We start from the raw sequence: 17948 nt of genomic DNA, 5'->3' as shown, positions 1-17948 counted from the left end.
CCTGCTCAAGACTAAATAGTGATCACTTCCAATTTCAAATCCTCTGTACACTCTGGTGTCCTGCACCAGGGAGAAAACATTACGATCAACAATAACATAGTCAATGAGACTTTTCTTATTCCTTGCCTCTTCTCTCCATGTGAATTTGTGCAATTTTTATGTTGGAACATGGTGTTAGTAATAACCAGTCCATGTCCTGAGCAGAAATCCAACAGATATTTGTCATTATTATTAGCTTTGCTCTTTTCTCCAAATTTTCTCAAAATATTTTTGTATGTCTCACAATCATTTCCTACTCTGCTATTTAGATCCCCAACAAGGACTAACTTTTCCTTTTTCATTGTGTCAGTTGCTTTTTCTAAAGCATCAAAAAATTCCTCCACTTCTACCTTAGTAGAACTTTCTGTGGGACTATAGGCACAAATAAGTCTCATTGTCCAGTTCCCCATTCTCATATTTGCCCAAATCACTCTACTTGAGACTGCCTGCCATTCAAGAAGGTTAGCCTCGTATTTTGTGATGAATACTATGGCTACTCCTTCTTTTCCTTGATTGTTATTGGCTGAATATAACATTTTGTATTTATTGCTCAGAAAGATCTCACCAGTTTTTGTCTTTTTTGTTTTAGTCACCCCTATTATGTCGACCTGGTACTTATCTAATTCCTCCGCTAGCTCCATTTCTTTGCCCATTCAGGCTTCTTATGTTGATAGTACCAATCTTTAACTCTGGTGATGTTGAGTTATGGTGTGTTTTCAGATTTATTCGTTCCAGTAGCTGACTTTTCGCTGTTCGCCCTGGTTCTCTGGAAAAAACAACGGGGGCATTGTTTAACCTGGCGACGCCCCAGCCGGCATGATATTTGTCATGTTGTACCATAATTTTTTTATTTTGGTTTAAACAAGAAGAATACAATTTGGTCGACTAAATCCCAAATTGCCGGCCCATCCTCGTTCGTTCAGTATCCAGGTAGATACCCAACAGGGTGCACCACGAGACGGTGAGGATTGGACATTAGGTCAGAAGCCCTGGTCGGTTCTCCGCATTCCTTTAAAGGCTATGTGGAGGTCTCCTCTCAGTTATACAGCTTTGACCCTTAAGCACCCCTAAATTAATAATTAACAATTTTAATTATTTTAAAAAAAGAAACCTTTCTTCTAGCCTTAATTTCGGCTAAAGACTTTACTAATTCTTCTAGATCTAATGTCTCGGCTATGTCACTTTCAATAGATAAAGTAGCTTAGCCATCTAATCTATCTTGGGATTTTGTGGACCACAAATAATTTTTAATAAGTCTTAATTTAGAAAAACTGCACTCTGCACTTGCAACTGTAGTTGGGTTTGTTAAAAAAATTTGTAGTGATGTGTACACATTAGGAAAAACACTTATGCAATTATTTGCACAAATATAATTTAATACTTCTTTGGGAGAATAATTATTTGATAACCTCTGAGACAATATTTTTAATTCATCTAATAAATCTATTGCTGAAATATCTTTTTGATCACCATCAGACAGAACAATTTATAAGTCGAAACTAGCTTTTCTACTGTATCATTATCACATTTTAAGTTACCAGTGTTAAAGTGAAATCCAAAAATTGATTCATATTTATTTAACTGTTTAAATCTCTCAGTAATTGATGTTATTGCTGAATCAGGAATTACATTAAAAAAATTAATTTGAAAATGTCGCTCAAAATTAGGAATTGATTCATCAGAACATACATAATCAAATTGAGTTTTTACATGTCGAGTTTGTGTGCTGTCGTTAGTTGGGAAATCAACATTTAACCCGATATTTAGAGCAAAGTTAGGGACTTGGTGCTTAACTTTCAAAAAATTATTTTCGCTTCTGTATGACATCAAGAATTTTTTGTGACATCTAATGATTTCAAGGCTTCCATAATATTGCAAGAGATATTTTGCAATTGTTTGATAGATGCATTGACTTCACTTACAATGTCATACCAAACAAATGTGCCAAATATAAACTTGAAAGAATTAATTTTTTTTGCTAATGACCTGGCTTCCAATTTTGTTTTAATGCCTTGTTGCCCAATTAAGCTGTCATCATCTGTGACGAAAATTAAATCTTCATATATTTCTTTTACTTGATCTCATATTGCTTTTACAGCTTCAACGCGACTTTTGCATCTCGTCTTGCATAAAGATTTTAAAGTAAAATTTTGGTTGTGGTTTAGAACTTCCCATCGATGACTCGATGAAGAAAAGAAATTATAGATTGGCTGAAAAATGTCAAAAAATAAAACTGTATCTACATTGCAGCTTGCTGCATCCCTCAACACCAAGTTCAAGGAATGCATACAACACAGAACAAAAAATGCTCTAGGATTTTTGTTCCTTAAAAGTGCTTGTTAAAAGTTCGTTTTGTATACATTTCCCTAAATAATGAACGTGAGTTTCATTGTTTTTTTTATCTGTTGTACATGTTTTTGTAATATGCTGTCAAATAATTCAATCAGTTTCAAAAATTTTCCATTATTATTTATTATTATTTGTATATAGAATATCTGAACGCTATGTTTTCTTTTGCAAGAAATTTAATAACCGATATTATGTGTTTTAAAACATGCATCCAGTGTTCTTGTTCTTTTTTGAGTAATTTTAGCTGATGTTGATCAATTGTAGTTTCATTTTTTAAACACTTTTCCAAATCAATCCATTTTTCAAAATTATTAAAATGTTCTTGAGATTTTTCGTAGCGCTGAGAACTTGGGACATATGTTTCCAATCATTATTTCCTTCCGAAATTAAGTTCATAGTTCAAATATTAGAAAATAATTTGCAGCAGAAACAAAATACTACATTTTTTGAACTTGAGTAAATTAACCAAGATCTTTTAATGGTTTCTCCGTTACTCAAAATCCCATTATAATGTGATACATGAAAATTTCTATTATGTTCATTGTATGGAAAAAAAGTTTCTTTTGATTTAACAGGAGGCCCTTGTTTTACTAATATATCAATTATTAAATTGGACAAGTTTGGCCATAAAGCTGGATTGTCAAAAAGCTCGTAATTTAGTGTTGAGGTATTTGTATTTGAAGTCGAAGATATTGGATGTTTCTCAAGAGCCTGATTATCATCTAAACACAAATTCGAATTTTCAGACTCATTGTCAGTGGGAGACTCCACAGGAACGTCACTTTCACTGACTCTTGTTTCTGATAATTTCAAAAATTTCCGCAATTGATTTTCTTGCTGAGCTCGAATAACTTTTCATTCTGCTCGTCTTTTCTCAATTTTCTCAATGAAATTGGATCTAAATGTTTCTGTTCCAGGGATTATCAAAATAAAAATAATTATTTGGAGCTTATATAATTAGAATAAAATATAATTATCTTTATAAATAAAGATAATTATATATAAAAAGATAAAGATAGAAATATAAGATCTGATAATGTTGGAGTCTTGACAAGTAACAGACTGATTTGGAGGAAAATTGTAGATAGGAAGTTAGTAATGATGTAGATTTTTCATGTAGTACTATCATATCCTGTACACCCCTTAGCTGTACACCCCATGGCAGGAATTTGATGATGATGATGATCTTTATAAATATGTATATATAAATTTAATATTTTTTAAACATATGATATATCCAATTTAATTTTTTTTTTTTTTTTTTTTTTTTTTAAATTTTTTTTACCTCCAGTATAACTGTAACATAAACTCTGTAAGTTTTCCGCCCTTTTACTTTTCCACCTGCAGCATTCACCCATTCTGCCCCTGCCTCGCACCGGGCTTGGATAGCAGTTGACTTGTACCACCTCCCTGTCCTCCACATGTTTCCATTATTTATACTGTAATGGTTACTAACCTTACATATATATTTTGTGTTTACCCTGATGAAGCCATGTGTTTTTTAATGGTGAAACTAATTAATTTATATATTACTACAACCATTTGAAAAACAGTTATTTTCAATATTGAATTTCATTGATTGAAAGCTTTCTTTTAAACTCTGTTTTTTTTTTATTTTTATTTATTTATTTTTATGTTGGGCCCATATATGATGGGTACATTCTAATATGGGCCCATATTCTTTTAAACATAAAAAAGTTTAATAAAAGTATAAGCTAACTGCATTAGCTTATACTAAGCCAAGAACTCATTCTGATTTACTTGCTTGCTGCTTTCTCTGTGATTACTTTTTTACGCATAATATATCAGTATGAGTATCTCAAACACTATTACCTTTCTAGTATGACATGATTTTACTATCAGGGTAATGAAAATATGAAGTCAACGTTGGACTTATGGCTATAAATAGCTAATTTTTCTAAATTCCATTAGAGTGTTACATTAGCTAAAATGACCAGACAATACAAATCAGTGACTAATGTATCTAAATACATATTAATATTTTATGTGAAAATGTGAAAATGATGATTTCCTTTGCTTTTTTTTTTTTTTTTTTTCAGATGCCAAAACTCTAAGCAGGTTTGTCCTTAGGAAATGCTATTATTGATCTCAGATTCAGTACATCTTAATTATTTATCTCAGAACAGGCAAACTGGCCCGTGAACACACACATGGATATCATAAAATACTTAATCCCTCACTAGGAGGGCTCAAACAATCCTAAGGGATGGTCAAGGAAAGGGGGAGAACCCCCACACAAATAAAATAAAAAAAACTTGAATTAGTTTTATGGAGAGTTTCAATCCATATTATTCCATAACTTCAAATTTTCCCCCATCTCTCTATCTCTATCTATGCTATCCGCTCTTAGCTGTTATTTTCTAGCTTTTCTCCTATTGTTAGTCAAAAATCAATTAGACTGATAAATGACCCATCTCTCACCAACTCGCTCCCCTCACTTTCACATAGATGCTTAGTCTCTGCAATTTGTATATTCTATAAATATTTCCATGGGAAATGTTCATCTGAAACAGCATCAATAATAGATGATCCAGTGATGAATCTGTACTAAGCCCATTGGAACACATACAGCTGCCACCCAACATCCTTTCACAGTACATCTTGAAACCCACAGATCAAGTTTCTTTTCCTCCTCTTTCATCCTTGCTGCTGCAGTACTGTGGAACAGTCTTCTCCCTGATGTATTTCCCTAGGAATACAACATACAGGCTTTTAAATCAAATGTAAACAAGTTTCTCCTTTCCCAAGCCACTACCCATATATAGTACTAACGTACTATAGGTTGACAGTCAACCTCTCGTATATGGGCCTAACATAAAAATAAATAAATAAACAGACAGATTATGTGGGATAGATTGCATCAGTCACATACAGGTTCTTCACTCCTATCTTGCTGATATCATGGTCAGCATGTGCTTGTCTGCAAGTAAATAACATCTTATAACTTCGTTAAAACATATCATTCACACTTTTTCATTATTTTCTTGCACTATATGTCTAATATCTTCCATGCACTACGGAGATTAGTTTTAGTTTTGGAATTGCTCTGCTCTAAATTACATCAATTCTTGGCCACTTTCATATTATTGATATTTCACATACAATGTACATTACCAGAAACATATTTTATAAATAATTAATTAGAAAATGTGTATTTCACTTGAATAAATGTTCAAGAAATGAGATATAAAAGCAGATGACCACCGAGAATGCTATGCTTATCCAACAGCAATAAACAGCAATGGCCAAGGTGAGAGAACTAATCAGGGCTGAAAAAAAAAGGTTGTATGTAGTGATGAATCTCAGTTCTGTTATTTCATGTGGACATCTACACTGATATAGCCATGAATGTTCATGCTTTACAGTTGTGTCAGTGATAGTCTGAGGCATACTTTTCTGGCACTGTAAGGGGTCTCTTGTTATTAGTTGAATAATGCAGCCTATCTGAATGGTTGCCAACCAAATAGTAAACATAAGCATTATGAAAGTACTGTATGTATATTTTGGCTTTTAATTCGCATATCTTTAATTTCCTCATTTTTAGTTCCCATATATTTTTATCTCCATTCTCCCCTGCCTCCTTTGTTTTTGGGAAAAAAAGCCATAATGTATTTATCCAGATGACAGCCCTAAATGGTTATAGTCCATCATTAGAGTTCATTCTAAAGGTCTAAAGTGCAGTTATATAATTTTTATCAATATATTTCTGATGTTGTCTGTGCAGTTAGCCTAGTGGCTGTGCACTTCACAACCATATGCCTGGGGAAGGAGTGTCCTCCTAGGTTCGATTCCCATCAGTGACGTGAGAAGCTTAAGGATCTTCCTCAGCCATAGCCAAGTTAGCTGGTCTTGGGAATGGACAGTAGGGTTTTTTCCCCAGTTTATCCTGGGGTTTTTGATCCCACAAAGCAGGCAAACTGGCCTTGAGAACTCAACACCATGGACATAAGATATACTGGGGCATAGGGCTGACCATCCTACCCTGTGAACGGTTTGAGGTCCGATGATTAATAAACTCGATACTGCAAGGTAAAAGAGGGTAAAAGGAAGATGAGATGAGATGTTTCTGATGTTGTTCCATAAAAATATAATTTCGAGGATTCTATAATGGCATGTCAAAAAATTTATTCCTTTCATATATTTTTCTTTTAATTTATGTCTTTAAAATATCATTAATACTTTAAGTTAATTGGAGTAAAAAGCCAATAACATAATACAAGTGGTGCTCCTTAAGAAAATTGACAAAATAGCTATAAATATTAATATCAGTTTTAGAGAAGTAACATGGAAAATTTCCAGAAATAATATTTAAAGTAGTAAACAGTTTGTGGTGGACAGTTTTCATCACCCTGATAAAATCAACCACTATCTCACTTACTGCAGGCTTGAAGTGGTAAAAGAAAAGTTCTGGGTTTGATTCTAGAGCAAGATTCCTAGATTATATACCCTTTGCGTGCCTATAGGACTGAATGTGCTATAAGTTTACAAATCTTTTTAAATTCAGTAAGATTGGCATAAAAAAAAAGTACACATTTATGTTGTAACTATTTATCCTGGATTGGATGGACCCTTCCAGCAAGGTAATCTAGCATGCTACAGGGCACATGTCATCTGGAATTGTTTCAGGAAATTATAGTGTTATTTTAATAAATTTCTCCCTCTTTCCAAAACATTCATTAGATCTCTCAGTCCCATTGAGCATCTTTGGGGTGCAGTGGTGATGTTTATGACAGGGAATTCTTATATTTCCATCACATTTATAGCTGTGTGTCCTTGTCACAAACAACATGAAGTAGGATATTTGTAGAGTACAGTATGCATAATAAATCTGGCAAGCTGTTAGATATTGCTAATAAACTGGTCGGTCAGTCAGTCAGTGTGTGTGTGTGTGTGAAGTGTATATTTATATTTGTTTACTCTTATCTTTCCAGTTTTCCTGATGCGATGCTGCCTTCATATGCAAAATCAAGATGGTCATCCATTTTTTTTATTGGATTTCTTGTAATTCACCTGTATTTCTTGATGAACTTGGTAAATACACTTTGAGTTTACTATTCACATTTCTCATAAAAATTGTGTCATTATAATTTATCTTAATTTTTTAATTATTATTAATTGTTCATAATTATATGAATGTTCATATAATCATGAACATTCTTTATGAATTATGAATAGAATTTTCTATACAAAAATATTCATAATTATATGAACATTTTTGTATAGAAAAAACTTTAGCCAAGTTGAACCATTATCCATGCCACATTTGATCAGTGTGCATATTAGAGAACTCAGGGACAACAATACTATTTGGTTGGAGTAAACCTCAGTTTGTTCTCATATCATGAGGTGAATTAGCCCATCTCATATACAGATAAGACTAGCAAGCTAACTAGTCATCTCCTCTAATGTATTTAAAAAATTCTACAACTGTTTCACAGCATTTACATTGCTTAATTTTATCTCTGTTGACCAAACTTGGATTGTATCACAGATATTCTGATCATGGTTTTCCATTACCTTAAAATTGAAACATTCTTAATCAGAATTTCATTTACAGAAGAAAAAATATATAAATCAAATACTTTCCATAAGAACTAAAGAAGTACTACATGGATATAATTAGCATCAGTGAGATAAAAACAGATGAAATCTTGATAAATAATAAATATAGGATGTTATATTTGGGCAATAATGATCAGGAAAAGGAAAGTGTACTGATAATATTCAGCACCAAACATGATACGTTTCTTGATTGGAAGGCAGTTTCAAGTAGAGATATGTAGGCAAACTTCAAAATGGGGGAATGGACAATGAAACTTACTTGTGCCTATTGTACCATAGAAGATTCTCCTAAGGAAGGTGGAAGAATTTTTTTGAGTTCTTAGAGATGCAAGATGAGATAAAGAAAACAGGAAAGCTTGTTGTTGTTGGAGACGTAAACAGCAAGGTAGGAAATGAATCTCAAGCAAATTTCTGTTTGCCTGAGATTCATTTGAAGAAAATAGCAGAGCTAATAATGATGGTAAGTACTTGTTAGATTTTTGTTCCAGACAAAGACTAATCATTACTGACATCATTTTTCAACTTAAAGATTTGCACAAATTTACACGGAGAGAGGACACATGCACACACAGTCTTACTGAAGATATTATCATAAACTAAAGATTCCAAGAAATTATATTTTTTGTTTAATCCTTTATCCAGACGTAAGCAAAGAAAGTTTGCACATGAAGTAACTTCATGAGTGGGCAACTCGTATGTAGAGGCTAATGACTTCACATCACTTACCTTATTACCATAATGCAAAACATTATGGGATAATAAGACATGTATGATGCTATGCATTATGGGATACTAAAGTAATTGATGTTACGTCATTAGTCTCTATGTACAAGTAGCCCAGTTATGAAGATACTTCACGCACAAACTTTGTTTGCTTATACTTGGATAAAGGAGTAAACCAAGAATAGAATTTCTTGGCATCTTTAATTTATAGTATAACTAAGTGAAAAAAATCTTTGAAGATGATATCATTGATAATATCTTCACTCTGGCTCAAGATACAAGAATATACAGGAATTTGAAATTGGAAGTGATCATCACTTCAATTTGTTTTAAGAAGCATAAAAATGAATATTACATTGAAAAGAAAAATATGTTAGAAAGTTTCAAAAGGAATCATAGCTGAGTGGCTTTTGGAGGTGAACTATAGACTCAAATGCATAAATAATATTCAAGAAAAATTTAAAGAGTTTGAAAACAAGAACCAAACCTTGGAGATTCATTGGCAGATCTTTAAGAAAACATTCATTGATTCAGCCAGAGATGCATATGGAGAGGTTGTTGAAAGTTTTTATCCAAATATATGCCAAGTTTGCACGTGAAGAATCTTCACGACTAGGTTCATATTAATTGTGTTACTATCTTATTGTGCAAAGCACACATCCTTCCAGGTGTAGTCCTACATGGGAAAGATATCCTTCTCATGTAGTGTAGGACCACTACACAAACTGGTTTCAACCTTTATTGAGGTAAAGTGCAGAGATACCTCTTCAAAAACTGTGATTTACAAGATCATCCTAAGTCTCACTGAGTGACCTTAAATGATCAATACTAAATTCATTAGTGGCTCCCCTCATTGATGGACAAAAACCCATCACCAAGCAGGACTGCTCTACTTTCCAGGAAGCAAGCAAGCAAGCATAAAATAACATTATTAAATATCATCAGTGGGAGTCAGATCCAGAAGAGATACCAAGGTTACTGTGAACCCTTCTGGCAAGATGGGTTGATTACACCAGTGGTTCTTTATCCCTTTATTGGATTTGCAATGACATTTCTGGAAGGAGTATTATTGAGCACTTGACTCACCCATTGTGGGCTGTTGACTACCAGTGAGTTTTTTTTTTAATTAAAAAACTACTTGTTCAGTATGATTTTTTGGATCATTTGTCTTAAGATATTTGTTTGTTTTAGTCTGTAACAGACTTGGGATATTATTGTGCCTTTAACTGGTTCATTCTGGCAGTGTTTTTTTTTTTTAAAAAAAAACTTACCTGTTTACTACAGTTTTGGAACATTTATGTTTGGCAGGATCATGCTCACCATAGCTTACTGCTTGGTGGATGAATGGATAGAAGCATTTGCAAATATTTGAATCCACTATGCGACTTCGCACAGGTTAGCCATACATCAGGACTGCCATGATCAGCATCTTGTGTAGAAGCAGTTTCAGTTCCATGTTTTGCTGGCTTTGACAATTCAGTAATGAGTGTAGCTGTCCCAATCCCCCATTTGTTTTTGAGCAGACATAATTGATATGAGTTGTGAAGCGAAGCCTTTTATCTGGTTGCATCTCTAAGTATTTGACTACTGGTTGCCATGGAATGGGGGAATGCCGAACATGACAATTTTGTCCTCCGGGAACACTCGTCTTCTGAAAAACACTGCAGTCCTCTTGTCTGCATTAAGAACAGTTTGCCATTTTTTGAACCATTCGGTTGCCAATATGACATGTCAGACACAGAAAAAAAAAAGCAGAGGTGATAGTAGAGAGCCCTGGGGGAGGATGCCTGTTGTGATTTTGCAATCATATGATCTATTTCTCTATAGATATATATGATCTATATGAATAGCTCTATATGATCTATTTCTCTATTCATACGATCTGTTTCTCTTAAGGATCAAAGCTGTATAACTGAGAGGAGACCTCCACATAGCCTTTAAAGGAATGCGGAGAGCCGACCAGGGCTTCTGACCTAATGTCCAATCCTCACCTTTTCGTGGTGCACCCTGTTGGGTATCTACCTGGATACTGAACGAATGAGGATGGGCTGGCAATTTGGGATTTAGTCGACCAAATTGTATTCTTATTGCTTAAACCAAAATAAAAAAATTATGGTACAACATGACAAAATTTCATGCCAGCTGGGACGTCGCCAGATTAAACAATGCCCCCCGTTGTTTTTTCCAGGGAACCAGGGCAAACAGTGAAAAGTCAGCTACTGGAACGAACAAATCTGAAAACACACCCCAACTCAACATCACCAGAGTTAAAGATCGGTACTATCAACATAAGAAGCCTGAATGGCAAAGAAATGGAGCTAGCGGAGGAATTAGATAAGTACCAGGTCGACATAATAGGGGTGACTAAAACAAATAAGACAAAAACTGGTGAGATCTTTCTGAGCAATAAATACAAAATGTTATATTCAGCCAATAACAATCAAGGAAAAGAAGGAGTAGCCATAGTATTCATCACAAAATACGAGGCTAACCTTCTTGAATGGCAGGCAGTGTCAAGTAGAGTGATTTGGGCAAATATCAGAATGGGGAACTGGACAATAAGACTTATTTGTGCCTATGGTCCCACAGAAGGTTCTACTAAGGTAGAAGTGGAGGAATTTTTTGAGGCTCTAGAGAAAGCTACTGACACAATGAAAAAGGAAGAGTTGGTCCTTGTTGGGGATCGAAATAGCAGAGTAGGAAGTGATTGTCAGACATACAAAGATGTTTTGGGAAAATTTGGAGAAGAGCAAAGCTAATAATAATGGCAAATACCTGTTGGATTGACATGGACTGGTTATTACTAACACCATGTTCCAACATAAAAATTGCACAAATTCACATGGAGAGAAGAGGCAAGGAATAAGAAAAGTCTCATTGACTATGTTATTGTTGATAGTAATGTTTTTCTCCCTGGTGCAGGACACCAGAGTGTACAGAGGATTTGAAATTGGAAGTGATCACTATTTGGTCTTGAGCAGGATAAAATTGAATTTCATATTGAAAAGAATAACATGTAAGAAAGTTTTAAAGCGAATAAAAGTTGAGCAGCTCTCAGATGTGAACTGTAGACTAAAATACACAAAGATTATTGAAGAAAAAATGAAAGAGTTGAGAACAGGAATCAAGCCTTGGAGATTCAGTGGCAAGCCTTAAAGAAAGCCTTGATTGATTCAGCTAGAGAGGCATGTGGTGAAGTTGTCTGCAAGGATAGAAAAATTAGAACTCCATGGTGGACACAGGAAGATAAAAAGGCACTGAAGGAAAAGAAGAGAGCATATCAAAAGTTCCTGGCAAATAAGTCAACTTGTGTTCTTAGAGAATACAGAGACAAATGCAAGAAAGCTAAACAGTGTGTAAAACTAGATAAACAAAAGTCATGGGAGGACTTTGGCAAGAACATAGAAAATAAATATCAAGAAGGTGGCAAAATATTCTGGAGGTTGCTGAAGAAGCTTAGGAATGGAGGAAAGAGTGTTGTAAAAGCAGTTAGAGATGATAAAGATGACATGAAAACGGGAGAAAAAGATATCTTTGAAGTATGGAGTAATTACTTTGAAAATTTGCTAAATGGAAACAAGCAGTGATGACAGCACAGTGATAAAAAAACACTGACCAGGCATGCAGTCAGGAATACATATCCATACTTGAAGTAGAAAACACCATCAAACGCTTGAAATGTGGAAAGGCAGCTGGAGTAGATGATATTCGACCAGAAATGCTGAAGTATGGTGGTATAAGAGTCTTACAGTGGCTGCACTGGATAGTTCAGAATGCCTGGACACAGGGACGAATACCACACGATTGGAGTAAAGCTCTCATAGTACCCATATATAAAAAGGGAAATAAAACTGAATCTGAGAATTACAGAGGTATATCCCTACTGAGTGTTCCTGGCAAGATCTAAGAAAGTATACTTGAGAAACGGTTGAGAAGAATTGTGGAAGAAAAGCTTGGTGAAGAACAAGGTGGATTCAGGTCACATAGAGGCTCTCAGGATCAGATCTTCACTTTACGACAAATAGTCGACAAAGCATGGGAATATAACAAAGATCTGTATTTAGGTTTTGTCGATTTGGAAAAGGCATATGACAAGATACTAAGAGAGAGAAGCTATTCAATACGCTACAGTTATATGGTGTCAATGGGGCATTATATCAAGCAATACTTAGTCTTTATTTGAGTTGTAAGTCAGCAGTTAGAATTGAAGGAAGATGGTTTAATGTTAAAACTAGTGTGAGACAAGGATGTACATTATCCCCTCTGTTATTCATAATCTATATGGATCACATTATTAAGGAAAGTGGTATTAAACATGATATCAAAATTGGAGATGTTAATGTCAGTTCTTTGCTTTATGCGGACGATGTTATACTTCTAAATAAATGCGCTACAAGTCTGCAAGATTCTCTGACTAAATTGAATAACTGTTGTAATAGATATGGTATGAAGGTCAGCAATAAAAAGACAAAGACAATGAAAATAGGCAGAATCATTAAAATGTCAACTGTGTTGTGAATGGAGAACCTGTGGAACAAGTAAAACATTTCAGCAACTTAGGCACGATTTTTAGTGAAGATGGTAAATTAAATATGGAAATAGACAACAGAATCAACAAAGCTGGTATGGTGGGAAGTCAATTGAATAAATTCATATGGAATAAGAGAGAAATTAGTCGGAACACTAAATTAGCTGTATACAAGACAGTGTTCAAACAAGTTTTAACTTATGGATCTGAAAGCTGGGTCAGAAGTAAAACACTTGACCAAAGACTAGAAACCACAGATATGAGAGTCCTGAGAAAGATTATAGGTGTGAACAGATGGCATCAATGGCAATATCCTATTAAAAATGAGAATATTAGGAAAGAACTTGACATTGTCAGCATCCAGGAATGCATTAGCAGAGCTAATCTCAGGTGGTATGGTCACTTAAACAGTATCGGCGAGGAAAGATTTGCAAAACAAGTGTTCTCTGCCAAGTTGGCAGGAAAACGACCCAGAGGAAGACCAAGATATAGGTGGATTGATCCGGTACAAAGTGCCTTAGATGATAGAAATATAAGATGTGATAATGTTGGAGTCTTGACAAGTAACAGACTGATTTGGAGGAAAATTGTAGATAGGAAGTTAGTAATGATGTAAATTTTTCATGTAGTACTATCATATCCTGTACACCCCCCTTGAGGGTACATGGCAGGAATTTGATGATAATGATGATCTCTTTCTCTGTAGATCATATGAAGTTGGCAATTTGATAAGTTTCACCAGTCCTAATGGGAATTTTTCCTGCAGGAGTCTGAAAAGAAGCCCATTTGTGCCATATTTTGTCAAATGTTTTGGCACATCCAGGAAGATCATCTCTGTGTGCTGCTTCTAGTTGAACCCTATGCTGATGTTTTCATGACTTAGCACTATTGTTGTGTGGAGTTACTCTCCTGGAATCCAGATTGCACATCAGAGGTGAGATTTAATTCTCTATTTTTTTTTTTGCAGCCTTATTAGTATTATCCTCTTGGCTATTTTTCCAAGGCAGGAAAGCGGGCTGATTGCAAAAGTTTTGAGAGAAGGTGTACTGCTTTTCCTTGTTGTGGAAATATATGAGTTGTATTTTACATAAGCAGATTCTTGGTTGGTGCACAAATTGTAAAAAAATTAAAAAGCATTGTGCTTTGTTTAAGTGATATAATTAAATAGATAGAAATAGGGGACATTACAGATTCATCCGTATTTCATAGCTGAATTAAATAGAAACTTTGAAAGTTTCTGAAAATTTGACCTGAGAGCTTATGAGAATACAACCCACGGCATTGGAGTTGCCTTAGCTTGTACTCCCATATTTTTTGCCTTATAAGACTTTTTTTGTACCTAAAATTTATCTGAAAATTAGTATGCATCCTATAAGCCAGTGTTTCTCAAACTTCAGATATCTGCGTACCCCTTCTTAAATTTCCATTATTACCAAGTACCCCCAATTAATTAATTAATTAAAATTAATAAATTAATTTAAAATTTTAATTAAAGATTAAATATCTCTTTTATTTGAATTGATATGTTCATGTAAACAAAAAATTATGATTTATTTTTAATAGAAGAAAATTTGGAATAGGTTCCTCCACATTTCAAGCAATTCATATCATACTTACGAAGAGTTTTCATCCTCTTCCTAGTTGGTTCTCTAGAGATATCAGACGACACACTCTTATCAATTTCATTTGATCCAGATGCAATATCAATGTTTTCTTGTTGCTTACAGCTAATTGTATTTGCTATATTGCTCTCATTTGGGAGTTTTATAAATCCAATCCTTAAACAATAATCCATATGTAAGAATTTGAAAGCTAAAAAAAAAAAAAACCATATTTACTCGAATATAACTCTAACTTTTTTCCCAAAATTAAAGCTAAAAAATCATATAGTGGTTAATTGACTTCACATTCATTTCCTTAGTATCACATAATGCGAAGCATATATCTTTTTGGGTGTATAATACTGTACATTTTGCTGGAATGGGAAGGTCCACTACATAGACTGATTTTGACCTTTATTGTAGTCTCTTTAGTGGGAGCCAGACCTGGAAGAGATACCGAGGTTGAAGTTAATGCAGAAATCATATAATTCCCATGTACAAGTAGTGAAAAGGTATAACACCTTATTATTAAAATACTTTGTAAAAGAACTTCTATTTATACAACATTAGAGTGTGCCAAATTAGGACTCAATGTATTTTATTCATTGCAATTTTAATTGCCTCCTATACTCATTATCACTTGTGATAACAAGTACACTGGTATCTCGCTAATTCGAACCTCTTTAGTCCGAACCCTCCAGTAATCCAAACTGCAGTTTGAAAGAAAAAAAGTTTTATTTATTACGTATTATTATATTGTGTACTATTATTTTTATTTAATAATTATTATTTTAACTATTATTATTTATTTTATTATTATTACAGTAGAGTATTTTTTCATACTGTCGAAAAATTTTGATTTATTGTGTGTTCACGTTTGCCTGGGAAGCTGTCGAACCTGAAGCAATTTGAGCGTCATGGAAAAAACTGTGGCCTTCTAGAATTTACCAAGATAACTAGGGTGATGCACAAAAAGAAGCAATTCAAAACGTGCATAATTTGGTTAAAAATATAAATCCAGATGTTGAAATTTCACAAACAGATGTTATGGAATGGATTACAGGTAGAACCGAAAGTGAATTCGAAATCAAATCAGATGCTGAAATCATAAATATGACGCTAGAAAATGAATTAGAAGACGATGATGATGATGAAGAATTCGAAGAAAAAAAAAAGTAAAACATGAAGAGGCAGTTGACATGTTTCAATATGCGTGTGGAATGTGCTAAGCAGAATGATATGCCATTCCACAAAATTTTATTGCTAATGCAGCTCCGAGAAGAAGCATTCGAAAAAAGTTTAGCTTCCAAGAAGCAAAAGAAAATCAGTGACTTTACAAAAGAAATGAAAAAAAAAAAGCTTTTTTGTATTATTTTGTGAAACTTTTTTTTCTGTGTTGTGTACAAGAAAGTGATATTTTTTACGCAAATTAAGTTATGTACTGAACTATGCAGTTTTATTAAATCAGAATCCTCAACATACAGGTACTTACAAACTAATTATTTTTACTAAAATAAACTTGTGTACTGTATTATTTTTTAAGTTTTACATTACAGTATAGTAGCTTTTTTTCTATCAGTTACTTCATTTATTTACAGAATTAAATTGATCTACCATTAGAATCTGATTATTTTTGTCTTAAACGCTAGTTATTGTAGTCTCTTGGGCGAAAAAAATCGCTAATCCGAATGAGCATGGTTTTTATTAGTTCGGATTAGCTAGATACCACTGTAGTTGTGCTCTGGAGATGCAGGTGTGAAATCCAGCAAAATATGTCATTTAATAAATATATTTTTGTTTTTATGATTTATTGTTTTGCTGTGGTGTAATACTCTGAAAAAGCCAAGGTGAAGAAATAACCTCATGGTCAGTCGTTATTTCTTGTCCTTTTGTTCTACAATAGCCAAATGGTATGTCTACCATGATTTCTTTTATTCGTTTCTTTAGGCTGATTACTGTTTTTGCTCTTCTTATCCAAACATGAAGCAAGTAAAATAATTTTTGCTGGATGGATACTTTCATTCCCTACTCTACACAAAATCCCTGATTGTTGGTCCAACTCTTAGTTCTCCAAGTATGCCAGAGCTGTCTGAGATAAAAATCAGCATATGTTAAATTGCTCGACTGAAAAAACTTAAGTTGCACTCAGTATACTACTGCCTGTAGATTTGTTTAAAATTTGCTGTGGAATCTTCCCTTTTCCCATCAGCTTACCTCAGGTGGGGAGAGGAATACCTATATTATTTTGCAGAACAGAATCCCTTAAAAAAAAAAAGTGAGAAACTAAACCCTACTGTTAATTGATTGTAACTGTAGCATTAAACTGACCATCAATATTGAAATTGCAACCAATTATAAAAGCTGGAAAGCTCTGGTCAAAAGGTTGGTTGATAGATCAAATGTGTATTTCATTCTATTATTAGCAGACAGTGATAAGTACATAAAGTGTGAAAAAAGCATTTTCTGCAATTCCTTGCTTATTATAATTTTATGATGGAGAGACCTCAAACATGAATAATAGTTGTGGTGTTTTATTCCTCCTCTAATTAATATATACTCTGCATTATTGACCATTTGGATTAGTCATTATTCATACAATTTGTTTCCATTTTAATCTTCTTTAAAACAATCCTCATAATTAAAATAGAATCATGTCTATCAGATAGTTTAAATAATAAAATGCCTTTATTATTAAATTTTGAAAAAATCTAAATGAATAATTAAATGGAATAGCGAATTCGTCTGCTATTTTCCTTCACAAAATTTCATTAGATTTTGGTTTTGTGAGCATAGAGTGCCATGCATGGGCAAAATGTTTTTTAGGATTGATTAAATATAGTAATAATAATTTTTCTGATTATTATTGTTGACCAAAAAAATTTTCCAAGTTGTAATATTCATTTATTTTTTTTGCTTACTGAGAGAACAGCTAGATAGATAAAGGATATTAGATTCAGTTCATTTGGTGAGCCTCCTCTATAATTTTTCACCAAATTACAACTTTTGTTATTAATTTGATTTTTACTCTTTTCAACTTTGTGATACTAAATTTTTTCCTTCAATTTTTTCTCATTAAGAGGGTGTTTATAGAAATGCTAATAGCATATAATTCATTGAGCTTTCAA

At 33.6% G+C, this 17948-nt stretch overlaps 1 protein-coding gene across 1 annotated transcript in view; it reads left to right on the top strand.

Moving 5' to 3' along the window:
• Positions 1-17948, top strand: part of LOC150095666 (two pore channel protein 1-like) — a 355100-nt gene that overhangs the window by 165200 nt on the left and 171952 nt on the right. The window contains exon 9 of the mRNA XM_090409936.1: positions 7341-7440. Within this exon, the coding sequence (XP_090266062.1) occupies positions 7341-7440 (100 nt within the window). The remainder of the gene's footprint in view (positions 1-7340; positions 7441-17948) is intronic.

Source organism: Typopeltis vanoorti, chromosome 20, assembly GCF_054136105.1.
Source record: "Typopeltis vanoorti isolate ZY-2024b chromosome 20, IOZ_Tvanoo_1.0, whole genome shotgun sequence".
Classification (NCBI taxonomy): Eukaryota; Metazoa; Arthropoda; class Arachnida; order Uropygi; family Thelyphonidae; genus Typopeltis; species Typopeltis vanoorti.
This window is presented reverse-complemented; position numbering and strand designations above follow the sequence as displayed.